General features: G+C 52.2%; 4 protein-coding genes across 7 annotated transcripts; 2 read left to right on the forward strand and 2 right to left on the reverse strand.

Annotated features, from left to right (window-relative positions):
• Positions 1-1,601: 1,601 nt before the first annotated feature.
• TAF6L (TATA-box binding protein associated factor 6 like) lies at positions 1,602-11,671 on the forward strand. 4 transcript variants are annotated; one of them, XM_052662344.1, is made up of 12 exons: positions 1,602-1,719; positions 2,440-2,496; positions 4,443-4,602; positions 4,930-5,016; positions 5,683-5,833; positions 5,988-6,038; positions 6,598-6,692; positions 7,965-8,039; positions 8,181-8,401; positions 8,708-8,840; positions 10,604-10,732; positions 10,839-11,671. In XM_052662344.1, the coding sequence occupies exons 2-12, from the start codon at positions 2,489-2,491 to the stop codon at positions 11,607-11,609; spliced, it is 1,881 nt and encodes a 626-aa protein (XP_052518304.1). In that variant the 5' UTR covers positions 1,602-1,719; positions 2,440-2,488; the 3' UTR covers positions 11,610-11,671. The 4 variants fall into 4 exon arrangements, with proteins under 4 accessions (XP_052518304.1, XP_052518303.1, XP_052518306.1 ...); XM_052662343.1 differs by having other exon boundaries at positions 1,608-1,719; positions 2,437-2,496; XM_052662346.1 differs by lacking the exon at positions 1,602-1,719 and adding an exon at positions 1,879-1,922 and having other exon boundaries at positions 2,437-2,496.
• TMEM179B (transmembrane protein 179B) lies at positions 11,560-14,441 on the forward strand. The gene is made up of 5 exons (XM_052662348.1): positions 11,560-11,840; positions 12,602-12,789; positions 12,872-13,003; positions 13,176-13,254; positions 13,502-14,441. The coding sequence occupies exons 1-5, from the start codon at positions 11,655-11,657 to the stop codon at positions 13,661-13,663; spliced, it is 747 nt and encodes a 248-aa protein (XP_052518308.1). The 5' UTR covers positions 11,560-11,654; the 3' UTR covers positions 13,664-14,441.
• TMEM223 (transmembrane protein 223) lies at positions 13,305-15,115 on the reverse strand. Its single transcript, XM_052662349.1, has 2 exons — positions 14,764-15,115; positions 13,305-14,359 (listed from the first exon to the last, which is right to left on the reverse strand). The coding sequence occupies exons 1-2, from the start codon at positions 15,077-15,079 to the stop codon at positions 14,067-14,069; spliced, it is 609 nt and encodes a 202-aa protein (XP_052518309.1). The 5' UTR covers positions 15,080-15,115; the 3' UTR covers positions 13,305-14,066.
• A 111-nt stretch (positions 15,116-15,226) lies between these two features.
• On the reverse strand, positions 15,227-26,908 carry NXF1 (nuclear RNA export factor 1). The gene is made up of 21 exons (XM_052662347.1): positions 26,698-26,908; positions 22,891-23,074; positions 22,519-22,678; positions 21,730-21,813; positions 21,518-21,622; positions 21,314-21,394; positions 21,144-21,213; positions 20,905-20,993; positions 20,673-20,780; positions 20,389-20,498; positions 18,545-18,581; positions 17,971-18,039; positions 17,815-17,870; positions 17,581-17,688; positions 17,409-17,467; positions 17,186-17,301; positions 17,017-17,059; positions 16,355-16,427; positions 15,867-16,049; positions 15,675-15,735; positions 15,227-15,563 (listed from the first exon to the last, which is right to left on the reverse strand). The coding sequence occupies exons 1-21, from the start codon at positions 26,723-26,725 to the stop codon at positions 15,525-15,527; spliced, it is 1,863 nt and encodes a 620-aa protein (XP_052518307.1). The 5' UTR covers positions 26,726-26,908; the 3' UTR covers positions 15,227-15,524.
• Between the last annotated feature and the right edge of the window lie 31 nt (positions 26,909-26,939).

Raw genomic sequence — 26,939 nt, forward strand, 5'->3', positions numbered from 1 at the left:
ATTCAATCCTTTACATACATTATTGAATTTTCTCAACAGTTCAGTGTAATGTTTTGTCATCCCACTTGACAGATGATAAAATAGATGAACTAACATGCTTAAGGTCACAAAGCTAGTGAGTAGTGGAGCTGTATTTTTTTTTTTTTTTTTAATAGTGCAAAACCATCTTAACTCTTGCCAGGCATTGGGTGTCTGGGGAGGGAGAGGGAGCCACCTTTCTCCCAGCTGTGGCCAGGGGATTTACTCCTTTCCCTGGCCCCTGCCTTGACTCAAGCTGGAGGTAGAGCAGCCCCAAACAGCTTGGATGGCGCTTCACTGCGTCCTGCAGGCCTCCGGGCCTTCCTCTCTTCATTGTCTCATGCTGCCAAGGTTACCAAAGGCTGTCCCTACCAGTAACACCTTTGCAAGGAGGCCTGCCAACAGCCAGGAGATCTGATTTCAGACTTAGAACTTCGGAGGAACCCCCTCTTCCTTTCATGCATAAGTGGGCAGACACTCCAGGGACCAAGCACAGTCCTGAGATTACATAACATGTCATTCTGAGTATGACTGGAGGAATCTCAGCAGGGTGTCAGTCTCCTTAGGTAGTGTTCCTATGGCAACGCCACATCCACCTGGCTTTCTCAGCTCCCCTCTCAGGATCTTCCTTTCTAGAGGCAGCAGCATCTGACCCTGAGGGAGGAAGGGCGAGGTTGTGTACATTCATGCTCTTCTGCAGAAAGCTCCTTTAATAAATAGCTCATTGCAAATGGTCCCATCTTGGATGAACATAAAGGGATTAATTCACTGCCTCGTGATGTGTGAGTGAAAGTTCACTACCAAAGCTCAATCTACATTATCTCTTTTAATATACAATAACCTTGTGAGGTGGGTATTCTTACTCCATTTTGTAGATACGTAAATGTGGTTAGGTAATTTGCCCAAAAGCAGTATCAGAGTTTGAACTCCTTTTGCTATGACTCCAAATATGCTTTACTCACTAAGCTCACTGCTTTTCAACTGAGAACTGCCCAGGTTCAGAGAAGTGTGTCAGTGTAAAACGGTCAAGGAAGTTTGTGAGGTAGGTGAGGGCTTACAGGACAGAAATGGGGAGGATACGAGCCAGGGTCCCCGAATCGGCAGAGCCCTGGAGTCTGGAGCTTGCACGGGGTGTGTTTGGCCCAGTCAGAGGACCCTTCTGCCAGCAGAGAATGCCTACTGAGATTCCGGTTCAACCTTGGGGAAGGGGAAGTGGCAGGTGATGTTGGAGAGTTAAGTTGAGCCCCACCAAGCAGGCAGCAAAACTAAGGCAGACGCCAAAGTCTAAAGCGTCAATACACTCGCGTAAATGCAAGTGCTCTGAAACTCAGGAGTAGACAAAGGAATGGGGATGGTTTCCTCGAGAACATGTTTATTAAAACGTAGATCGAGCCATTACACACCCCACAAAACGCCGAAGAGCTGTTGCTTTAAGAGGCGCGAGTCTTTCACATCATGTGACCTCTGACGTGACCGAGCCTTCTACGGCGCCATCACGGTGGCCAATCGGGTAGTGGACGCTTCTTTGTGGGCAGGAACTCCTGAAGGCGCTCGGCGATTGGCTGTGTTCGTGGAGGGCGGGGCCTGATCACCGAGAGAGGGCATTAGTACGAGCAGGGTGAGTAGGGGTCATTGCCGCCGCTACCGCCGTCCCGGCAACCGCCGTCCCGGCAACCGCCTTCGCCGTCCCTGAGCCATCAGGTGAGCAAGCCCTCACAGCCGTCCCGCTGCAGGTTGCGCGCTAACCGGCCTGGGCGCCCGCTCCGTTGGGGGCCCGCCCCCTTCGCCGACCACGTGACCCCAGTTCGGTAACCTCTGACCTCCTCCTCCCTGCCCCCCCCACCTCTCGAGCTGGGATGAAGCGCGGCCAGGTGGGAGGATGCGCTTCACGGAGGCCGGCAGAGGTCAGTTCCCACGCCTCCTTACCGGTGTGGCTAGTGGCTGAGGATGTGGAGAGGAGGTTGAGTAACTGGAGACCTTGGTCAGAGTCGGACTTTGTGGGGTTTAATGTGGGCACATAATAGGGAAACTTCCTTGGCGCCTTCCGCGGGCAGGACTTGCTGCTCCTACTTTACAGGTGGAGAAAGAGGGTTAACAGCCATTGGCGGGTCTCCAACGCCGAGTCCCTGGACTGGGAATCCAGGCCTTGTTCCCCAAACAGTCCTCCGCTCCTCATGATTACAATGAGAGTTGAGTTCTTGCTCCCTTACCTAGGTAGTGCTGGCCGGATGATCTTGGGAAAATCATTTAACATTTAACCACTCAGCTCTGATTGTGAAACAGACATAATGTTTACTTAATACCTCTCTCATTGTTAATCCAGACAAAATGAGGTGCAAGCCATATAAAGCACTTAGCTCAAAGCTTCAGGCATAGTATATACTGAGAAAAATAGCTATTGTGTGCTCATCTTTTCAGCAGGTGTTTACTGAGGGTGTGTTATGTGCAGACACCGTGCCTGACGCTGGGGATGCAAAGGTGAGCAAAAAGGCATGATCCTTGCCGGCATGGAGCTTCCACTCTACTGGGGAGGTAGATGTTAATCAAAAAGTTACACAGGTATATAATTACAAACTGATAACTACTTTGGAAAGTAAAGTCATGGCACATGGTGAGGGTCTGAAAAGATGTCTCTGAGAAAGTGATTTTTTTTTAAACTTTAAAATCATTCATTTATTGATTTGAGTGTGCTGGGTCTTCCTTGCTGCATGGGTTTTTCTTTGGTTGTGGCAAGCAGGGGCTACTCTCCAGTTGTGGTGCACGGGCGTCTCATTACCATGGCTTCTCTTGCGCCAGGGCACAGCTGTAGGGCGCACGGGCTTCGGTGACTGCGGCTTGTGGGCCCTAGATCTCGCGCTCTGTAGCTGCAGTGCACGGGCTGGGTTGCTCTGCAGCATGTAGAGTCTGCCTGGACCAGGGATCGAGCCCATGTCTCCTGCATTGGCAGATGGATTTGTTACCACTGCCTCGCCGGGGAAGCCCCCAGCAAGTGACATTTGAGACTGAGATCTGAAGGAAGGCCTCAGTGTTCACTGGACAAAGGGGCTGGGGTAGAGGAGAGCGTTCTAAGTCCAGGAAACAGTGTGTGGACATCCTGAAATAAGGTGTTTTTGCGGAAACAGAGGCTACAGGAATGCAGAACATAAGCAAGAGTGGAAAGAGATGTTTGGAGATGTAGGCACGCATGCGGGGCCTTGGAGCCATGGCGCAGGTTTGTTTTTTATTCTAAAGGCAATGAGGAGCCATTGGGAGAAATGCTGCAGGGAGGCCAGGTAGGGTACCCACTGGATTTAGGGACCTGGAGGTCACTGGTGACCAACTGGGCCTTGTCAGAGAGGAGTGCTGGGGCAGAACCTGGGTGGGTCACTGAAATGGGGACCTCACTGCTGTGGTGGTATTGTCTCACTGTGGCCCGTGTGGGCCAACCTTCTAAGTGTGGCGTGTGTTGTTGGAGTCAGTCACCAGCTGCTGTTTTTCGTGGGTTCTTATTCTGCCATATCCTGTGAACAGAAGAGCAGGTTCCTGCTCGAAGCCTCTCAGCCACACTGGGGAAGACCAGACATGGGCAAAAAGCCCAACTACTGAAAGCCTGACAGTCCCAGATGAATAGGGGCAGGAAGACCTCAAAGGACAGACTGGATCTGCCTTAGGAAAGAGGAGGGCCTGGGGGCTCGGAACAGGAGGAAGGCAGGCCAGCCTGAGCACCAGCGGTGAGGTACAAGGCAGGCTGGAAGCCACGAGGTGGCCTTCCTGGGAGGATGGATCAGCTTGATGAGCTCTGCGGATTCAGGACCAATCCCAGTATGTTGAGCCAGGGAGTTGGGATTTTCCTTTTATGAGTCCTGGAAAACTATTGAAGACTTCTGAGCAAGGAACTGTCAGGGTAAAAGTAGTCTTTTCATCAGTGTTTAGTACTGGTGGCTGTTGGACAGATCCAGAGGAAGACAAGTTTTTGTTTATAATTAACGGTTGTAATGTCTTCCATTTGTGTAGTGTTCTGGCCCTTGAGTTTCTCCTACATCATCTCATCTCATCCTCATAGCAACCCTGTGTGTTAGGGAGGGCAGGGGTTATTGCCACTATTTTACCAGACCTCAGACTGAGGAAAGTCTCAGCCTGGTTCACATTGAAAGTGGTGGAGCAGGGCTGGGACCCAGTTCTGTGTATCCCAAGGCCAGGCACCTTGTCAGATATCACTGCTGTTTGCTGTCACTGCCGTCTGCCCTCTGACCCAGCTCAAGTCTGTTTCTTGCTCTGAGCCCGGACACTCAGATGAAGCTGCTGGTTCAAGAGCAGGAACAGCTCTTGAACAGCTCTTGAATCTGGAACAAGAGCAACAAGATTGGTTTGGAGGGCCTTCAGTCAGGCTCCTGGGCTCAGAGGGAGACAGGGCTGCCCTTTCCCACCTCCCTTCCCACCCCCAGCTCCATCGGGGCCATGTCGGAGCGAGAAGAGCGGCGGTTCGTGGAGATCCCTCGGGAGTCCGTCCGGCTCATGGCGGAGAGCACAGGCCTGGAGCTGAGCGATGAGGTGGCGGCCCTGCTCGCAGAGGACGTGTGCTACCGACTCAGAGAGGCCACCCAGGTGCACTCCCCCTCCTTGTCCTTCCCTGGGACTGCCCTCTCCCCCTGGGGTTTATTCAGCTAGTATCTGTCAGGCCCCTCCTTCGTGCTCTGAATACAGCGGAGGCAGTCCCGCCCTCTCCAGGGCCTCCTCCTAGGCAGCTGGGCTTCCAGTGAACCAGGCGCCTGCTGCGCCTGTGCTCCTCACCACAGCCCCGCTGGGCAGGCCAGGCAGGTTCATCATCACATCCCCCATGTGAGAAACTGAGTCACAGAGAGGGCAGGTGACATTGGGAGTTGTTTGCCACGCCCCGCTCCCTGTCCCCTGACTCTCTTCCTCCCCTCGCAGAATAGCTCTCAATTCATGAAACACACCAAACGGCGGAAGCTGACTGTCGAGGATTTCAACAGGGCGCTCCGATGGAGCAGTGTGGAGGTGAGTGGGGCACAGGCTACAGAGGGCTCAGCTGGCACGAGCCTGCCTACGCGCCCGACTCAGGGCTGGCCACACAGTGAGACATGAGGGCCCAACGCACACACAAGGGAAGGTCACAGCCACCGCAGCACAGGTGTCACGCCCAGTCCCCCAGGGCCAGGTGTTCAGAGAAGCAGAGGTGGCCACGGAGGCCCGGAGGCTAGGGAAGGCTTCTTGGAAGAGCTGGCACTTGAGCTGAACCTGCAAAGGAGGCTGGGATTAGACTCAGTTGCAAGAAGAAGAGGCCATTCTGGGTGAGGGAGCAGCCTGAGCATGGGCGTGGGCGTCAGAACATCCTGCATGGTCGTTCCTGGGCAGGGGGTCCAGGGAAGAAGATCACGTTTAGAAGAGGAGCGTTTTCAGAGCTGGTCTCTGTGGGGAGGATCAGCAGGCTGAGGGTGGGGTTCAGGGTCCCTGCAGCTCCGTGAGGAGGGACCACGTTCTACTCCTTGACTTAGTGAGCACTGGTGCTGCAGCCAAGTTCCCAGTGAAGGGCCTGGAGTCCCAGGCATCCCCCTCTGCTCAGGGCCTCTGGACTCCCCGCAAACATAGGCTCTGGGCCCTGGCTGGTAGCACCCCACTTACCTCCCCAGATTCAGCCTGCTCCCCAGTCCTCTCTTCACTCAGGCCGTGTGCGGTTATGGATCTCAGGAGGCGCTGCCCCTGCGCCCCGCCAGGGAGGGTGAGCTCTACTTCCCCGAGGACCGAGAGGTGAACCTGGTGGAGCTGGCCCTGGCTACCAACATCCCCAAAGGCTGTGCTGAGACGGCCCTGAGAGGTGACCGCTGGGGTCCTCTACAGGGCGGGGACAGGAGCTGGGCTGTTGGAGGAATGTTGATGGGCTGGTGGGTAGGTGGGGCAAAATGCAGAATGGTGGGTGGTGGTATACGGGCAAAATCCCGGGCTGACCCACCTCTCTGCTCTGGTTCTAGTTCATGTCTCCTACCTGGATGGCAAAGGGAACCTGGCCCCTCAAGGATCAGGTAATGGGTAGTACGGGGAATGGGCCCTCTGCTTGGACTTTCCTCCCTTAGGACTGAGGGTGGTGCTGCTACCCCTCTGAGGCCTCATCTGACAAGTATTTTCTGGTGCCTGCCTGGTGCCAGCCCTGAGTGGGCACTGATCCCTGCCCAGAGGCCTCAAAGTTGGAGATGGGATCTCAGGTCTGTAACCAATCATGACGCCATGTTGAATGTTAGTGCAGAAGTCTGAGCAGCTTACTGGGGTCCCTGAGGTGTCACACTTCCAGGGTCTGCTGAATGGAGCTTACAGAGCCTGAGGCTTAGGAACTCGGACCTTGGGGACTAAGCAGGAGTCTGCTGGGCAGAACTCAGGTGGGAGGCAGCATGCAGAGCTGGGCTGTGGAGAGCTTGCAAGGCCAGGGTGAGCAGGCTGCTCAAGAGAGGTTGGTGGCTCTGTGTTCCGGGAGGCCTGTCTGAACGGGCTCCTATGGCGACGGGGGTTGTGGGGGGCGGGGAGCAGGCAGGGAGGCTGGGAGAGGGCTGGCCTCACGCTGACTGCCTTCTGCCCACCCTCTCACAGTGCCTAGTGCTGTGTCTTCACTGACCGATGACCTCCTCAAGTACTACCAGCAAGTGACTCGGGCTGTGCTGGGGGATGATCCACAGCTGATGAAAGTGAGCAAGCGGGCCTGAATTGAAGCTTCAAGGCCAACCGTCAATCCCACATGGAATTCCTTCAGAGGCCTGCTTCCTGTTCTCTGCAGGCTGGCTGATCTGGGTGGAAGCTGCTCTTGGTGGGGGGCGTGGTGCTCTGCGGCTGGCCCTTCTCCAGCACTGCTCCCCTCCCTGCCCCAGTAGGAACCCTGTTCCTTAGGGAATGGGCAGCTCTGCAGGGTCCTGTGGAGGGTGGGGACGACACAGGTGGTCAGTTCCCCCACACCTTAATCCATAGCCCTTTCTTTGGGGTGTCTGTTGACCTGGAGCCATGCGGGGCATCCACCTTGTGCCTTTCATCTGTCTGGCCTCGAGAGGAAGTAGAGGGAGCCTGGTGAGGGTGCCAGCCAGACATCATACCAGCCCTCTAGGGCTCCACAGGGCCCCTCTGGACATTGCCTGTGCCAGGCCTCTTCCGCCAGAGGCAGAGGAGGGCTGTTTGGTGGTCTTGACCACGTGGCCCCTCTGTTTGAGGGGTTTACATCTTCCGCGTCTGGGTGCTGCTGTTATTTCCCTTGCAGAGTTAGGACTCTCCTGCCTTAGGAAATTTGCTACTCATCCCCAGACACAGTGCATGTGGCTGGGCCTGTGCCTGGGAGCTGGGCTCCTTCCTCTCAAGCTGTTCTCTGCTTTCACAGTGCCAGAGGCGCTGGGAGGGCACAGGTGGTGGAGGTTCAGGCTAAGACAGTCTTACTCATTGACTCTATTTTTTTCTGCTTATCAAAGTAATACCAGCATGTGTTTATTATAGAAGTACTGTAAAACATACAAAGTAGAAATTCTGTAGACCCACCACTCACGTTTGTTTTCTATATATAAACTATCATAGTCTGCTGTCGATTGAAGTGGTGTTAAACTAAACATCTGGTTTTAGAATAACTGCTTTATTCAGTTGAAAATATGTTGGACATTTAGGTTATATACAGTTCAGTTCAGTCACTCAGTCATGTCCGACTCTTTGCGACCCCATGGACTGCGTGGCGTTGTCCATGGACTATATGGACGCCAGGCTTACGTTATATTCAGCTTTTTATTATTATAGACAGTGTTATGTGTGGATATGTGGGTGAGTGGGTTTTGTTTATAGTGGGTTAAATTTGTAGAAGTGGCATTGCTGAGTCAAAGTATGAACATTTAAAATGTTAATACATAGGTGCCAAGTTTTCCTTTAAAGAGGTATCAGTTTATACTTGGGGTGGGTGGACCAGGGCAGCGTGGCCCCTTCTGTTTCAGATTGCTCTCCACGACCTGCAGACCAACTCCAAGATTGCAGCGCTCCTGCCATACTTTGTTTACGTGGTCAGCGGGGTAAGTGACCAGGCTGCAGCAGGGGTGGATCTGTGGAGGGGCGATGATGCCGCAGGCTGTAGGGCTCCCGGCAGGTGCCACCAGACCAGCAGGCTCTCCTGCACCTTCATGTCCCCCTAAGCACCCTTCTTCTCCCAACAGGTGAAATCTGTAAGCCATGACCTGCAGCAGCTGCACCGGCTCTTGCAAGTGGCGCGGAGCCTGGTTCGGAACCCACACCTCTGCCTGGTGCCCTATGTCCGCTCCCTGGTGGGCAGCGTCCTCTACTGTGTCCTGGAGCCACTGGCTGCCTCCATCAACCCGCTGAATGACCACTGGACGCTTCGGGATGGCGCTGCCCTCCTACTGAGCCACATCTTTTGGTAGCCACCTGGGCCTAGCGCTGATCAAGGGTGGGACTGTGACAGAGCTGAGTGGCTTGGGGTGGGAGGCGGGGTGAGACTTCTGGCTTTACGGCCACAGGTTGAGAGGTTGGGAGTGTCTTCCCTCTGATCTTCCAAGTTGTTGTGCTTGGGGTTTTATAAACGGGTGACAGAGACGCCAGGGGTTTGATCTATCTGCCCTCAGGCCCTGGGCCCAGCTGCCTCGTTCACTTACCCGGTGTGCCGTACACATGCTGCTTCCTCTGTGCTCTGCCTTGTTCCCCTGACTGAATGTTGCTCCCACAGGACTTATGGGGACCTTGTAAATGGCCTTTATCAGCAGATCCTGCTCTCCCTGCAGAAAGTCTTGGCGGATCCTGTGAGGCCTCTCTGCTCTCACTACGGGGCTGTGGTGGGGCTGCATGCTCTTGGCTGGAAGGTGAGGACCCTGGCTTTTCTCACAGAACCATAAGAGCTCCCGTTTATAGTTAGAAAAATAATCTTTCTTGTCCATGAACGTGTCCTCTTTCTCCATTTTTTAGGTTTTGCACTTTCAGGATCCTTTTGTAATTTTCCTTGAAGAGAACCTCAGAATAACTTGTTTACTCCTAGATTCTTGCTGTGCTTTCATACTGTTGTAATGTCTCTGCATGGTGTTTCTTATTGGTGTATAGAAACACAACTGATTTGTGTATTGATTCAGCTACTTCATTAAACTATCATTTTTAACTGTAGGTTATTTTGGGCTTTTAAGGTAAATCATACCATGTGCAAATAATGATAGCTTTGTCTTTTTTAAACCTAATGCCTTATTTTTTTTAATACCTTTTCCTCTTTTGGCCATCCCACATGGCTTGTGGGATCTAAGTTCCCCAATCAGGGTTGGAACCTGAGCCCTTGGCTGTGAAAGTGCAGGGTCCTAACCACTGGACCGCCAGAGAATTCTCAAACCTAGTAATTTTTTATTTTATTGCTAGACCACTAATATCATTTTAAATATGTTGATATTGGGCATCCTTGTCTCATTTCCAATTAAAAAAAAAAGTACTAACAATAACCTGTCCTGTTTAGGCTAACGTTTACTTCGTGTGTTTGTAGATACCTTTCTCAGGTTAGGGGAATTCTTAATTATTTACGTTAATTTTATCAAATGCATTTTCTGTATCTTTTAAATTGATTCTAAGGTTTCCTGTTTTATCTGTTAATGTTGTTAATTGTATATATAGATTTTCTTTGTTTTTGGCTGTGTCACACAGCTTGTGGGATCTTAATTCCCAACCAGGGGATTGAACCCCTGCCCTACCAGTGAAAGTGCTGAGTCCTAACCACTGGACCACCAGGAATTCCCCATACAGATTTTCTAATAGTAAACTATCTTTACATTTCTAGGATAAACTCACTTTAGTAATGGTATAGTCTTAAAAAAAATGCAAAACTTTTATTGGAATATATTTTTTATATAGTTAGATTTAAATGATTTATCTGTATTTATGAATGAAATCAATCATGTACTCTTCTCATATGGTTTTAGTATCAGGGTTATACTGGTTTTATAGAATAAGGTGAAGGGAGTATTTTTTATACTTTATATTTTTAATTATGTTTTATTGAGACACTCTGTTCCTTAAATGTCTGTAGGCTGGCTTTGTAAATTCTGGCATGCTGTTTTGTGGTTGTATTTTGATCTAATAGTTACAGAATTATTTCAGTTTTCATATTTCTTGAGTCAATATTATATTTTTCTAGGAACTTGAAGTCTTAATTGCTTTCCCCCAAATTAATCACAGGATTTAAAATTACATAATCAGAGTCCAGATCTCTGAGCTGTTGTTTGTTTTTGTGCAAGTGGTCTGAATTGAGTTCCAGTTTACATGTAAGCCAGGACGGTACTTGGAATGTAGCAGTTGACAGCTAAATTTCTCGTTAGCAAGGGGCATTACTTATACCCTTCAGCCCTAGTACATATGTCAGTGATCGTGGGGTCACTTTATATTGTTTGTCTTTGTACCTGATCTTTATTCCCATTGCTTAATTAAGGCTTGGGCATTCAGGAGGTTCCAAATAAATGCTGGCTGAATATGCCAAGCAGGGAATTTAGGATTCAGCCCTGTCAAGAACCAGAGATAAAAGATCTTTCAGAGGAAATGGTACTTGGTAAGCAATGAGCAAGAGGCACTCACTGCATTCTTCTCTCCCATCCAGGCAGTAGAGAGAGTCCTGTACCCACACCTGTCCACTTACTGGACAAATCTGCAGGCTGTGCTTGATGATTATTCAGTATCGAATGCCCAGGTTAAAGCAGATGGGCACAAAGTCTATGGAGCCATTCTGGTGAGTGCCAGACCTTGCCATCCTCTCCTTCCTGCATCAGCTCAGCTGGCTTACTTTAGAACACTAGGCCCAGGTTCCTTGTATCCTAGTCCCTCTGCTTTTACAGGTGGCCGTAGAGCGACTGCTGAAGATGAAGGCCCAGGCAGCAGAGCCTAACAAGGGTGGGCCAGGCAGCAGGGGGTGCCGGCGCTCTGACGACCTGCCCTGGGACAGCCTTCTCCTGCAGGAGTCTCCCTCCGGGGGCAGTGCAGAGCCAGGCTTTGGGTCTGGTCTCCCAATGGCTCTTGGAGGCGTGGGGCCAGAGGATCCTTCCCCTTCGGTGACCCTGGCGGACATCTACCGGGAGCTCTACGCCTTCTTCGGTGACAGCTTGGCCACTCGCTTTGGCACGGGTCAACCCGCGCCCACGGCCCCGCGGCCGCCCGGGGACAAGAAGGAGCCGGCCACCGCCCCGGACTCGGTGCGGAAGATGCCGCAGCTGACAGCCAACGCCATGGTCAGCCCGCAGGGCGACGAAAGCCCCCGGGGCGGTGGCCCCCCGTCAGCCTCTGCGCCCGCCGCCTCTGAGAGCAGGCCGCTGCCCCGCGTGCACCGGGCGCGGGGAGCACCCCGGCAGCAGGGCCCAGGCACCGGCACCCGCGACGTCTTCCAGAAGAGCCGTTTCGCCCTGCGCGGTGCCCCTTACTTCCGTTTCATCATCGCTGGGCGGCAAGCAGGGAGACGATGCCGCGGGCGCCTCTTCCAGACTGCCTTCCCCGCGCCGTACGGGCCCAGCCCGGCCTCCCGTTACGTGCAGAAGCTGCCCATGATCGGCCGCACCGGCCGCCCGGCCCGCCGGTGGGCGCTCTCGGACTACTCGCTGTACCTGCCGCTTTGATGCGGCTCTCGCCTTCGCCTCTGTAAATAAATCCCGCACCCGGAAATGACGTTTCCGCGCTCGTGGGTCGCGCCGGATGAGGCGGGTCTTGGTCAGTTGGCTCCTTCGGCAGCGCTTCCTGGTGTCGGGGAAGTCATGGCGCTGCCCTGGTTGCAGCGCGTCGAACTCGCGTTCTTCGCTACCGCCTTCATATGCGGAGCCGTGGCGGCCGCGGTGCTGACCCAGACCCAGGTGTGCGGTTGCGGTACGGGGCCGGCCGTCAGGTTGGGTAAGCGGGTGGCAGGCACACCCTGAACCGGAGAGGCCGCTGCTGTCCGGCCCGGCTGAGTTCTGGCGCGCAGCTCCTCGGAGCTAGTCGCCCAGGTGAGGCCGGTCGCCGGCGGAGGTGCATCGGCGGTAATGACGCTCTATGGATACATCTGCCCACAGATTATTACCTCGCAAAAGGAACGAGTCCTTGGGAGTGTCTAACAGCAGATAGAGCCCGGCCGGATCATTCCTGCTGCATAACCTCACCCTGGCTGTAAAACAAGTTGGAGCAGGCCCCTTTAATTCAGACACTATTGTGTTGAGCCACTCAAAGAAAGCATAGTGTAGTAGAAATGAGCGAACTACCAAATGGTTGCAACGCAGTGTGTCGTGTGGCAAATCACCCCCAGCCAGGCAATCATGTTAATAAAGAGGCTCGTTTAACCCCTGTAAGTAGGCACTATTACACCTATTTTATAGATTAGAAAACACAGAACTTCTGTACGAGAGGAGGAGACCAGAACTTGCGAGGCATCTCTGAAGCTCATTGTATTTTATAACCACTGCCGATTTGATTTCCCCACCAGACCCACTCATCTACTGGCCCAGAAACAGGAACTGACAGTAATACACAAAAAACTCCTTAAGGGTGGCCCTGGTCTAGACTGTCCCCAACACCTGCCATGAATTTGCACTCAGAGGTACTAGCCTGAAATCTAGGACTCAACAGCTTCTCTCCACAGGGCTCCTTCAGGGGCAGCTGTCCTCTGTATGGCGTGGCCGCCCTGAACGGCTCCTCTCTGGTCTTGTCCAAACCCGCGGCCCCATCCCTCTGCTCCTTCGTGGCGGGGGCCTCGGGCCTGCTGGCCCTCTACTGCCTCCTGCTCCTGCTCTTCTGGGTCTACACCAGCTGCATCGAGGGCTCCCACAGGTGACTGCCGGCTCTGAGGGTCAGGGCTTGAGGTGGGAGGTGTCCCACTTGAACCACAAGGCTATTCTCTCCTTCCTCCTAGAGGCCCTATCGGGCTCCGCTTTGCACTGGCCACCTCAGCTATAGCCATCTTCCTGGTCTTAGTGTGTGCCTGTATCCTTCGATTTGGCACCAGTTCCCTGTGCAAATCCATCATCTCCCTGAACATGACTAGGTAATGGGAAAGGGAGGGAGTCTGGCTGGGGCTGTCTACCTTGCCTCTGCAGAGAGTATCCCATACTCCGCTTTTTATATCCCTGTCAGTTCTCATCTCAAAAGGGCACTGGAGTGAAAGGCTGTTTAGTGTGTATCTCCCCTTTCTCACGACTGTCTCTTTGACCTCACAGCTGCTCTGATGCCCAGAAAACTCCGTGGAAACCCCCTGGAACCGCTGTGCAGTTTTACTCCAACCTACATAATGCTGAAGTGAGGTCCCGGGATAAGAAAGGCTGGGTAGAGACTGAGGGATACACAGATTCGTGTAACGAATCATATAATACCATCTGTAGTTTTAAGAGGGCTCACCAGTGTACTCTGAGCTCGGTCGGTCCACCGGTGAGGGGCTGAGGAGCTGAAGGCTTGCCAGCCTGACAGTGAACAGCTGAGTGGTATGTGGGTGGAACTGGATTCAAGATGGGCCCAGTCCTCAAATTCCTGTTCCTGTCTCCCACAGACTTCTTCCTGGGTGAATCTGGTATTGTGGTGTGTGGTCTTGGTGCTCCAGGTTGTGCAGTGGAAGTCTGAAGCCACACCAAACCGGCCTCTGCAGAGGGGAAACTCAGAGTGGAGCTCTGAGACAGATGCTCTTGTTGGGCCACGCCTTTTCCATTCCTGAAGACTAACCAAACAGTACTTCTGCAGCCAGACTCCATGCCCAAGTGCCTGTAGTCCTCTTGCCCCGACATGGCTCTGATTATGTGGAGAGCCTTAGTTTTCCCTCCAGGAGGGAACCATGAGGACACCCCTCCTCCTACAGCTGTTTCTGTACCAGTATTCTGTTACTTTCTTTCCTCATCTCAGTACTGAGTTCTTGGTGTAGAGCACTGTAGGTAGGGTGGATAGGAGCAGAGTGAAGGCTAAACAGATACGGGTCAAAAAATTCAAGGGGTACGGCAGGTAGCTGCCCTTGGAACGACTGCTCTTTTATTTGCTGTTAATGAATTCTGGGCCCCCTGTGTGACCCTGGTTGTCACCCCATCCCTAAGGTTCAGTTTTTATTCTGAACCTTAGTTGCTTCTTCACAAGCTACGGTAGGCACCCACAGTGTTGTCAAAAAGTTTCGTGTTGGGGAAATGTCCAGCTTTGTCCAGGAGGAAGTAGAAGCGTCGGCCTTTGACTTTCAGAGGCAGCATGGCAGGGACTTCTCCCCGGTGGGCCATGCAAGATACCTGGTTTAAGGGAACCGTAAAATGGGCACCCCAGCCAAAGGGGGCATGAGTGGTGAGGGTCACTTGCTTCCCTCCAGCCCGTAGCATCACTGAGCGCACAGAGCGGAGGGAAAAGAGAAGACCAGCACCAAGTACCAGGGAACCTGTAGGAAAAGCAAAGATTTGGGTTTTCACTGGAAAGCTAAGCAGCAACCCTTTCAGTGCCCCCCGAATAAAAATAATTGTGATGGTAACATTTACTGTGTTCCTCTTATACCCCAGTGGTATATTAGTCATTCCTCCCAACAGCCTTAATAGATACCCATCCCCAGTTTAAAACAGGTTCCAGAGTAAGGGTACTAACTTGCTCAAGGTCACAAAATAAGACAGACGGCAGCTTGAACCTGCACAAGGGCTTGGCGCTCAGGGACTTCCAACTCCAGTGTACCGCGCTCCTACCCACTCCTGCTTATCCAGGAGGGTTGGGAGCCCCTTACTCTTCCTGCCCGAACAGAGAGGATTGTGCCCACCCTCTTCGACCAAGCTGCGGAGCTAGCCCACACTTTACCGATGGCGCCGCAGCTGACGGCAAGGCCGTAGCGCCAGAGTGTTGAGCGCAGGTCCAAGCGGCCATGGTCTGGGGACTCGGCGTCTGTTGGACGAACCGGGGTTGGGGGATGGGCCAAGGAGGCAATGGCCAGGGAAGCCCAGAAGACCCCCTGGCCAGCGCAGAACAGCCCGAGGAGGGTGAAGAAGCGGCCCCGTTCGTGCTCGAAGAGCAGCACATCCCGTGGCGGAGCCGTGTCATGCAGGGCCTGGCGAGCGGGCAGGGACTGCAGCGCTCGGAACAGCAGCACAGACCACCGCCACCCGGGCGCCGCCATGGCGCTGCGCGGAGCCGTTTCCGGGGCGGGACTTCCTGCCAGCGGGCCCCGCCCCAGCCCCAGAGTCCTTCAGCCCCAGGCGAGGCGGGCGCGGCCCACCCCTCGGTCCCGCCCACGCTTGTGAAGGGTAAGGCTAAAATAACTCAGCATGCTGGACACCAAATACAATACCATTCTTTATCTTAAAAAGTAGGGAGGATCCTGGGGTTAAGTACACAAAGCACCTAAGTCCTTCGGGTATTTTAGTGTCAGTTCTACAAAGTAAGCTTTGGCTTCCTGGCACCAGGGAGGCTCAATCTTCTGGAAGCTTCCAGAAGGCAGGTGAGGAGAAGGATCCAGCAGCCCTCCCTCCTCGGTCACAGTCACAGGGCGGCCTCGGGCCGGAGAGGAGACATCAGTACATCCAGGGGCTATTTACAGGGGTCTTCTGGGGCACGATTATGGATCACTTCATGAATGCCACTTCTGGGATCTCACCCTTGGCCTTAAAGAAACAAAAAGGTCAGCAGAGCCAGGTGGTCCATGCCATGCCCCGAGCCTCCCTGACCCTCTTGAAGGCCTGGTGCTCTCTTTGCCACCTGTTTTCAAATCTTACCTTGAGGTGAGTAAAGGCCTGGGCAGACCTGGTGTAGTCCCAGTTGTTGTCCTGGAGGCACCTGGAGTAGGGGAAGAACAGGCACCTCCATTAGAACTTCAAGTTTGGGCTTTAAAAATGTTAGGGGCACTTATTTCTCACCACCAGCACTACCTCAGTTTACCCCATTTCCTACACATGCTCAGTACTCACTTCTGGGACCACTCAATGTTCATGCCAGACTGGGCAGAGAATGCCTGCAGCATTTCCTGCTGCTCTGGGGAGAGGGTGGGCACTGGGCTGGAGGAAGGTGTGGGTGCAGGCATGGCAAAGGCTCTCTGGATCTCATCAGCACTGGCATTCCGCACAAACAGCTCATCGTTGACGATGCACAACCTTGGAGACAAAAAGCACCTTAGACAGCTCGACAGACAGAAGATAACCTCATCCTCCCAACATCATTCCTATTCTCACTTGACACTCAGTCTTTCAATACCCACAAGGTTCCTTTATCATTTACCCCCCTTTCCCATGGACTCCACATATGGGATTATCTACCAAACAGACTGGAATTATACATTCTTCCCCAACCCTCATTTACCTTCACAACAGACTTAGGAAGTGAATATTGTTAAACCACTTTTCCACAGTGGCAGCCATGCATTGGGACTGGGACCCAACATGGTAAGTCAGACACTCACCCTGAATTGCTGGCAGGAACAGCGACGAACGTCCGGGTAAAGGCTCGCAAGGAGTCCCGAGACTTTCCATCCACTGCAATGATAACAATGGTGATGACCCATCAGAGTCATTCATGTTTTTATGTTTTCAAACAGCTTCTCAAAAATCATAGTCTGATTTGATACAGAGAACCCTAAGCAGGCCAAACGGGTGATTATGTGTGCACAGAGGAGCAGAGCAGGGAGGAGTGTCAGAGGTTAGAGAGGACAATAGTAACACTTTCATCCCACTAGTTATTTATTTGTATCTGTGGGCCAGGCCCTGTGTCAGGCACTTTATAAATCACTTCACTTACTCCCCAAACGCGTAATGAGATGTCTATTATGAATCTCTTTTCTTTTACAAACAGTCAGGTTCAGAGGTCATGTAAATTGCTCACAGACACAGAGGACCAAGGTTGGGGATGGAAGCTCAGAACTGTCTGCCTCCAAAGTCTGTGTCCTTCTAATCATCAGGCTGTTCCCATAGCCAAGACAGGAAAGACAGGTGAGGACAGGTTTGGGGGCAGAAAGGGAAAAGGTGGTCAGGGAACAAGAGAAGGGAGCTTGGAAGTTGAGAGTGCTCAGAATGACTAGCTGGGACAGGGAGCACTCCACAAACTCAGGACTCCAAAGATACTTACCTTCTTTGAAGACTCCGTTGACAGAGAAACACAGCAGTGTGCTCTGAAAGAGAAGCAGCAACATCAGGTACCATCTAGGCTCCCAGCAGAGCCCAAGTCCCTCCTTGCCTCTTAAGGCCTGCCCCTTCCCCAAATCCAGGCTTCTGTCAAGGGAGAAATAGGTGCTTACTGTCTGCGCACTTATGTCTACCACGAAGGAATTGATGTCATGCTGAGTTTTGGGCAACTCATTGAGGAAGGCCACCACGTTGAGACGTGTGTGCTTTAGCAGTCGGAACCGCAGGGCTGTGGGAGGAGGAGAAGCTGAGGTTAGGAGCTGCTACACCCTGAACCCAGACGGACTCCTTCCCTTGCCCTTCTCCCAACCTGTTTGGCTCACATCACACACTTACTAGGGTCTTTAAGCTTCTTCACATTCCTGCTATCCTTGAAGTACTCGGCCAAGTTACTCCTGGGGGAATAAGGAAAAGAGGCAGTGGTCAGAGCAGTGGCGATGCTGCATGTGCTGGCCAGCGTCTGCTGAGCAGCTCGGGTCCTGGCCAGGTTCTGGGATGTGCTACTCACCGGGCAGGGTTCTGGGGGGTGAAAGGGATGCTCAGGGAGCAGCAGGCTCCATCATGGTAGGCATCCAGGAGCCGCTGCCGGTCTCCCGAGTCATAAACCGCATAGTACCTGCGGGGGGAACGAAAGGGGAGGGCTGAGCTCTACAAGCTGGATCCACAAAGGGACTGACAGCTCTCAAGACCGAGTCGTGCTGGGCCCACCGCTCCCCAACCTCAGGACACCCAAGATACTTACTGCTGCAGGAAGTGCAGGACCAGATTCTTCAGGGTCTCTGTTCCAAAGTAGCTTCCCTGGAATCAAACAGACTCCAATCAAACAGGACCATGGTACCATGGTCCTCCTAACGTGAGTTCTAGCTCTGTGCCCCCCAGATGCCACCCCACCACTTACCTTGCAAGGTGGTAACGTTGTGGGGGCTTCAACATCAAAGGCAATTGGTGGGGGTAACTCATGGCCATCCTGCAGAAAGGAAGTCAAAGACGACGATGTAAACCAGTGAAAGAAGGCTAGATGAGGGACTTGCCTGACAGTGCAGGGCTAAGGCTCCCCACTCCCAATGCAGGGGCTTGGGTTCAATCCCTGGTCAGGGAACTAGATCCCACAGGCTGTAACTAAGAGTTGGTGGGCTGCGACCAAGACCCAGCAGAGCCAAATAATTTTTTTTTTTTTTTTAAAGGTTGGATGAGTAATTAGATGGGAGAACTAAGAGTAAAAGGGTCCAAGGTCAAAAAAGAAAGAAATGGAAAGGGGTCTATGAATCCTGATAGATGCAACTATCGTCTACAGGCATTTCTCTGGGAAGAAGGATTATAATCTTTGTTAATATATACATGAAATCTTTGCTAGATTATCAAAGGGCTCCACCTCCCCAAATTAGTGATCACACAAAGGCACATCAAAGGCAAGACTGAGGGGGGCAGGCACTGTGCTCCTCAGAAGAGAATGAAAAAAATGAGGCACTCACCAGTCGCAGTAGTTTTGGAAATCGCTCTCGAACGGCGCTGTCAAGAACGGGACATAAGTGAGTAATGTTTCAGAGCCACTGTGCCTCCTGGGCTGCTCTAGGAGCAAAAACACCCATGCCTGAGGGACAGCCCATCCCATCCTCCTTGTGCTCTCACTCTTCCCCAGCCTCTGAGCTCCAGGAAGAATAACCCCACTCCCCACCTCGTCTGGGGCATCCAAAAATGACTGCCTTGAAGGATGACGCTCTCTGCCTGACTCCGAGCACTGCAGGGGCAGCGCTCCCGGCCCGGGCGTTAAGCCAGGACCTCTCCTCCATCCTCGTCCCCCTTACCTTCCACCTACTCACCTGTGCAGCCCCGGGAGGAGGGAATGGGGTGGGAGCCCAAGGGCTCCGCTGCCTCAACAGGTGTCCATCACTTCTGCCAGGTCTGGCCATGGCCAAGACCAGAACACACCACAGAAATGGCACAGGATGTTGGGGCAGGGAGACAAGCAAGGCTCAGGGAAAGGAGAGGCCAAGGAGGAAGAGAGGGGAGAGGAGAGAGAAAAGGAAGGAGAGGAGGGGGCAAAGAGGAGACCGGGGAGATTCAGGCGAGGAAAGAGAAAAAGGAAAGAGAAAGCAAAGACAAAGCGAGAGCAATGCATGGTGGAGAGTCATTCAGAAAGACTGGGGAGAGCCAAGGGGAAAGGCGTGCCTGACACAGCCCTCTCTTTCGGCTCCCTTCTCCTGTGGTCCAAGGAGGAAGTGAGAAACATCTTTGCTGTGGTGAGAGGGCAGCTGCTATTAGCCAGGTGTCTGTCTGCTACCTGGGTCCCGATCTGAGCTGGGCGTGGGAAGCAAAGCAGCCATGGGGGCAGGAGATCTCCCTCCGAAGGGGTGAGGGCTCAGGCCCCTGCAAAGCTGGGGGGGTGAGGGTCTGTGCCCCACCACTGTTGGCCCCCGAGTTCTCTCCTGATGGCCCCTCTGCGACTGTGCCTGTCTTAGGTTGTTCCTTCCCTGAGGAATCTTACCCGTCTCTGGCTAACCAGCCATCCTCCGGGGCCAAGCAGGGTGATATGAGGTGTGCGAGTGAGGGAGGGGCAGCGCCCCCAGAGAGGGTCAGTTCTCTGTCTCCTGGATAGCCTATGCCCCCGTGGCCTCCACGCCCAGCACCTGCCTTGGGATTCCCTCGCCTGCTGGCGGGGCCCCGGCTCTGGTCACGTGTCTTAGGGAACCCAGGTTTCTCCTCCATGGAGGGCCCAGCTCACAGCCTTGGGCAAGAGCGACAGAGTGCATGGCACCAGCCACCAGGAGGCCTCAACCTCAGCATGGGCAGGAAAAGCCAGGCAGTAGCCTTGGGCAAAGTGATTGTGAGAACTGAGCCCCTCTTGGCAACAGGGCAAGAGGGGCTGTCACCAGACAGAGGAGGGAAGGCCCATCAGCAGAAACTCCCAGGAAGGGAGGGCTTTCCCTGCCCAGGGGTTACCAGGCTCTTGGCTCACAGCAACTCCACGTATGGGAGTGTAATATGCAAGACACCCCCTGGTCATGGTAGAGAAAGGGAGATGCTCTTCTTGAAACAAAAGGGGAGGAAGAGTCTAGAGAAGGCTGTGTTCAGGAAGGAAGGAGAAAGGCCACAGAGCCAGCACACAAGCAGTCAGGTGAGAAGAAAGGAAAGGAGGCCTGGGGCAAAGCTAGGGGTCATGGGCAGACACAACGAGGAACACGCGATCCTCCCCAAGGACAGGTGGTTCCAGCTGAGGGCTGCACATCTCCTGCAGACAGGCAGTGATCCAGGTGCATCCGCTCAGCCTCCCAGGGGGTGAAGGTCCCCAGGAGGGGAGATAAAGCTTATAACTGACCTGATGTAGGTGGACTGGTCTCGGAAGGTGTCGCACAGGGTGTTTCCGTCAAGCCAGAGCTCTTCCAGCTTCAGCCCTTTGATCTTGTCCAACTCCCGCTCCGACTTTAGCTGCAAAGAATAGGGAGGAAAGGCGGGAAAGACATGTTGGTAAAGAGAGCCAGCTAGGTTCCCCCCACCCCCACCCTCATCTCTTAAATGCCCTCCCAGCCTCTTGCTGCCACGAGGCAAGCTCTCTCCATCTCTGTCCACCCTATCCAAACACAGCCGGGCTCTCAAACTCACCTCATTTCCAGAGAGATTTAGGATCTTTAGATTGGGTGCTTTCTGCACAATGCTGGACAAGTCATCCAGCCGGTAGAGCTTGTTGTTGCTCAAGTTCAAGGACAATAGCTGTGGGGAGAGGAGAATTTAGAGGAAGCACCACCGGTCAGGGGATGAGAAACAAACCTGCCTCCCGACCCCATCCTACGTACCCGACCCTGCTTCCTCCCACCTAGTAGGACAAAGGCCTCACCTCAGGGATGTTCTCTTCGATGATTCGCAGGGTGGCTGCCATGCAGCTTCTACGGTTCAGGACAACGTCAATGTTCTGGGCCACTAAATCTGCAGGAAGCAAAGGGAAGTCTGAGAGGGCCTGCCCAGGCCAGCGTGCCCACCACAGCACCCTCAAGATTTTCCCTGCTGACAGATCCCCCTCTGTCTCCACCAATCTAAGAATGGGTGAGGCAGAATCAACCTGTATCCGACCTGTACCTGGGTCTGAACGGAGGCCCTTGAGGTCAAGTGCTTGCTGGGAGCCATCGTATCTTTTGCTCATGATCAGCTGCAGAGGAAGACAGAGGGTTCAGTGGTCACTGGAGTTGCTGGTGGGGAGGGAGGGGTGGGGGAGGCGGGAACTGCTAAGACTCAGGTGCCGGCCTCACCTTTAGCTGCTCTACTTGTTCTGGCTTCAGTTCATTCTGCACAGAATGGGGTGGAGAAGAGGAGTTGATGATGATAGATATCTGCAGGGGAGACACACACGGACAGGGTGAACTGCGGGAAGGCCTGGGCCCCAGGACCGAGAGCCAGTCTATGCCCTGAGCACCAGACCCCACCCCCAACCAAACCAGGCCCTTCATACACACCCTGCGGTTCTCCCGATCCAAAATCTTATAGTTAACAGCCTTCAGTGCAGAGGCCGTACTGGCGTCCTCCACAAAAAACTGGGCCCGTGTGTTTTCATAGTGAAACTGCAAGAAGAGGGAACAAGAGCATCAGACCTGGAGCTCAGAGCCCCCAGCCCAGCTGGTACCTCCCCCTCCTTGGTGTGCAGTCAGCCACTCAGGCCTTCTCTTACCTCAATGGGAGTAAAAGGGACACTGCACTTGCTCTGAATCACATTCAGGAGCCACGACTTGTCGTATTTCCTGCCATAAGGGATCTAGATGAGAGAAAGAGAAGAGACAGGAACAACATGTCACTACATGGACAGCAGGCCCTCCAGTGCTCCTTTCAGCTCATCTGCCAAGCTCCAAAAGACTTTCTGGAGAAACAGTCAACTTAAAAGTTTTCTGGGAATTCCCTGGTGCTGCAGTGGTTAGGATTCCGAGCTTCCACTGCTAGGAATTCAATCCCTGGTTGGAGAACTAAGACCCCACAGGTTGCACGGTGAGGCCAAAAAAATAAAAGAGTATTCTACTCAAGCCAAATATGAACTCCTTATTTGGGCCTTATTTCTGTCCCTTAAAGGCCCCTTTTTGTCCATTTACACTTATTATTCCTCAAAGAATGCAGATGTTTGATTCTACAAGTTCTAAGACATCATTTATAACCTACCTGCCCTTCAGAGAACTCAAGGGCCCTCCACGCCACAGCTCCTCACATCTGGAGGAGCTCTCCCACCCGCCAACCACAATTATCACACTTCCCTTTCATGGCCTTCCCATCCTGCTGCCTCTCTTCTTTTCTGAAGCTGCTCACAGATGTTTGAAGATATTGATTCTTAGCAGCAAGAATGGTTCCCTGATTGTGGAGTAAACAGCTGATTTTGTAATGTGAGAGGTGAACACCTTAACTGTGAGCCCAGCCCCCTAGCTCCCCTAGCTCCCCTAGCTCCCCTGCTCCATGGACCTCTCAAGATACTCACTGTAATCTTAAACCAGTTCTTGGACGACCCGTCCTGGCTGGTGCCAGCCCCTCCCCTCTCTGCAGCACCCCGATCTCTCCGCAGGGGCAGAGTAACATGAATTCGAGTCCGCTCGTTCCAGTTATCACCCCGACGGTTGGGTCGTGCAGCATAGGGAGTGCTGTGGGGAAGGACAGAATAAAACATTCACAAAGGTTAGGAATGCCTTCTCAAAGATCTTCCTGCACTGTTATCAGGACCACAACTATCACCTGCCAGTAAGCTGGTCCTGGCATTTCTCCCTTCCAGCTGGAAGAGAAATGACATGTGCAGTAAGAGGGCCACATAAATGAGGGGGCCGCTGAACTCAAACCAGACCAACTGGTTACTTACTATCGTACTCGGGGAGCATCCTGGACATCGCTCATCGCCACGTCTCTGTCGTCGTCCTCCAGGCGGGAGGACCGAACGCTGGAGCCCCCTCTTCCGGACCTCCGGTTCCCCTCGCCGGACTTCCACCGGAAAGGGCCCCGGCCTTTCTTTCTTCTTTGAGGGAAACTAACTCGATCATCGTGCTCTGGGTTTGGAAACAAAACAAAAATTAGAAAATACATCACTGGAGGGACTTCACTGGTGGTCCAGTGGCTAAGACTCCCCATTCCTAATGCAGAGGGCCCTGAGTCTGACCCGTGGTCAGGGAACTGGATTCCACATGCCTTGACTAAGAGTTCGCATGCCACAATTAAAAAAAAAAAAAGATCCTGTGTGCTGCAACTAAGACCTGGCGCAGCCAAATACATATTCGAATATTTTGAAAAGAAGAGAATACACCACTGCTTCAGCTATCTTGCTTGGCATCACACTACCCAGCACCCTGCACCATCAGATGAGATACACAGTCACCACAGAGGCCACCTCTGTGCAAACTCCTCTGCCTGTGCAGGGAAAGAACCCTCTCGGTGGGGTGGCAACCTCAGTGACTGGAAAACTATGGGAAGTCTTTTGAGAAAAGTGAAGCAGAAACTGGAACTAGAGAAAGGAGAAGCAGAATGTGGAAGTGAGTGTCTCAAGTGCAACTGGATACAACTCAGACTCCCGAGAGTCACCTGAGGTCTGCTTTTCTCACCCTCCCAAATCTACTTAACCCCACTCAAAAAAATCTTAACTTTTTATTTTACACTGGAGTATAGCTGATTAATAATGTGTTAGTTTCAGATGTACAACAAAGTGATTCAGTTTTACCTATACATGTATCTATTCTTTTTAAAATTCTTTTCCCAGATAGACTGTTAACGGAATACTGAGCAGCATTCCTTGTGCTATACAGTAGGTCCTTGTTGGTTATTCATTGTGAATATAGCAGTGTGTACATGTCCATCCCAAACTCCCAATCTGTCCCTTCCCTACCCACCTCTCCCTGGTAACCATAAGTTCACTCTCTAAGACTACCCCTACTCAAAATTTGATCACATCTTGAAAAGTCAATCACAATGATTACATCAGCTTTCAGTAAACAATACTTCTTTTGCCTATAAAGCACAAATGTCAGTTACAACTACGACCAATTGAAAGGCTTCTTTTAAGTCTTGTTCTCGCCTCAAAACACGGAAACTCGAACTACCATACGATCCTGCAAATTCACTCCAATTATATATCCAGAAAAAAGCAAAAAAGTACTAATTTTAAAAGATGCATGCATAAATGAGGAAGTGGGGATTAACATCTGCACACTACTATTATCTGAAACAGATAATCAACAAGGACCCACTGTATATAGCACAGGGAACTCTACCCAGTACTGTAATAACCTCCCTGAGAAAATAATCTGAAAAACAACAGATACATGTATAACTGAATCACTTTGCTGTAAATCAACTATACTCCAATATAAAGATTTTTCTTTAAAGCATCAAAACTAAGAAAAAGGGAAGAATACATATGAGCTTCACTTGTTTTCAGGTCAATTAAAAAAGATACCTGCATCTCATTGTTCATAGCAACACTGTTTACAGAGGGAAAGATATGGAAGCAATCCAAATGTCCATCAAGGGACTAATGGATAAAGATGCGGTATATACACACACACACAACGAAATACTACTCAGCCATAAAAAAGCATGAAATCTTGCCACTGCAACAACATGAATGGACGTGGAGGTTATTATACTTAGTAAAATAAGTCGGAAAAAGACAAATACTGTCTGATATCACATATGTAAAAACTAAAACGAATATATTTAGCAAAACAGAAACAGACTCACAGATACAGATAACAAACTCCTGGTTATCAGTGGGGAGAGGGAAAGCAGGAGGGGCAAGATAAGGTTATGGGATTAAGAGATACCAACTACTAATGCCACCCCACTCCAGTACTCTTGCCTGGAAAATCCCATGGACGGAGGAGCCTGGAAGGCTGCAGTCCATGGGGTCGCTGAAGGTTGGACACGACTGAGAGACTTCACTTTCCCTTTCATGCATTGGAGAAAGAAATGGCAACCCACTCCAGTGTTCTTGCCTGGAGAATCCCAGGGACGGGGGAGCCTGGTGGGCTGCCGTCTATGGGGTCGCACAGAGTTGGACAGGACTGAAGCGACTTAGCAGCAGCAGCAGCAACTACTAAGTATAAAATGGATAGGCAACAATGATATATTATTGCATGGGGGGTGACAGCCATTATTTTGTAATAACTTTTAATGAGGTATAATCTATCATAATACTGAATCACTATGTTCCCTTTCATGTCATACCTGAAAATTAATATTATGTTGTAAATCAACCATATTAAAAAACTGCCACTCTGAAGTGAATCTTGAAGTGACCCAAGTGTAACTGGACACAACTCATTCTCCGAAAAGTCACCTGAAATCTGCTGTCTGCCCACCCACATCAACTTAACCCCAAGTGACCTCTTTCATATCCAGGTAAACCAATCATGATGATTACATTAACTTAATCAATACTCCTTTTGCCTACTGAGTATAAACATCAACTACAAGTATGATCAATCTAATGGTTTCTTTTATAAATTTTATTCTCAAACTCTGGAGCTCAGGGAGTGAACTTAGTTTCCTTGGTCAGAGATGCCTCTTAACTCAGGAGACAACTCCTGAATTCAGGTTCTAGTGGCAGATAGGGTGCTTCACCAAGGGTCCTTGAATGTTCTCCAAGAATATGTTCCTCTCAACCGTGGTGTGTAGAAATGGCTTCTTAAAAAGAGACCTATGAAGTGAAGTGAAGTCGCTCAGTCATGTCCGACTCTTTGCGACTCCATGGACTATAGCCTACCAGGCTTCTCCATCCATGGGATTTTCCAGGCAAGAATACTGGAGTGGGTTGCTATTTCCTTCTCCAGGGGATCTTCCCGACCCAGGAATCGAACCCGGGTTTCCTGCACTGCAGGCAGACACTTCACCCTCTGAGCCACCAGGGAAGCCCAGTACTCTGCCAACATTGAATCTCATGAACCGACCCTAGGGAAAAAATAGACGACTAGAAGGTGCAGTTAACATTTATCAGTAAGTTCATCCGATGTCAGGCGCTCGACGCACATGATCTCGTTTTAATACAAACACACACGGAGACAAACTCAGGAGACAGGTACTGTTTCTATCCTCCTTAAGGGGATGGAAAATCAGGCCTGAGTGTTTAACTCACATATGATCAGCATGGCCAACTCAGAATTGAAACCTTGGCTGTCGTGTGCTCCTAACCACTACTCTGGACCTAAACCCACTGTAGTGTTCTGGCTAAAACAGTGAGTTAATGTGTAGGTCTAGAATATTAAAGCTAAAGCTGCGGACGGTGGGGGAGGGGGCAAGACCGACTGGACGCACGGTAGAAAATAGGGCACCGGCAGCCCAAGAACAGGGTACTGACTCACATTACTATAGCCGCCAAACTGAACTGACAGGCATCCACCACCCACAAAGTTCAAAGGAATCCAGTTACCTTACCGCCGAGCCACCCGCTCCGAGCCGCAGGTGCTCACAGCGCCAGGATTCTGGGGTCAACGAGCCGGGCACTCACCCTCGAGTTCAGCCAGGGCCCGGACTGCCTCGCCCCGGGCCCGCGCCACTCACTGCCGTTCCCCGCGGACACCCGGCCCCTCGCGGCCTCCCGCCCCGGCGCTGCGGCCTAGGCCGGCGCTGCCCAGCGGGGCTCCAGATCGCCCCTCTCCCCGGCCCAAGGACCAGCACTGACCGTTGTATGACTTCCCCTCGTCCGCCATGGCACAGCTAGAAGGAGGGGCGGGCTGCGTCGCGGGCCGCCACTTAGCCAAACGTCCGAATGCCCAGGCGCTCTAGGTCGAAGTGCTCCTACGCCGGCTACCACCGCGTTTATAAGGAGACCGCGTCGCGCGCTGTCGACGTCCCACGATCATAGGCGGAGCCGCTGGGAGACGCGCGTGCGCATTCGACCAGCAGAGACACCGGGGCGGAGCT

This window comes from Budorcas taxicolor, chromosome 25, assembly GCF_023091745.1.
Source record: "Budorcas taxicolor isolate Tak-1 chromosome 25, Takin1.1, whole genome shotgun sequence".
In the NCBI taxonomy this organism is placed as follows: Eukaryota; Metazoa; Chordata; class Mammalia; order Artiodactyla; family Bovidae; genus Budorcas; species Budorcas taxicolor.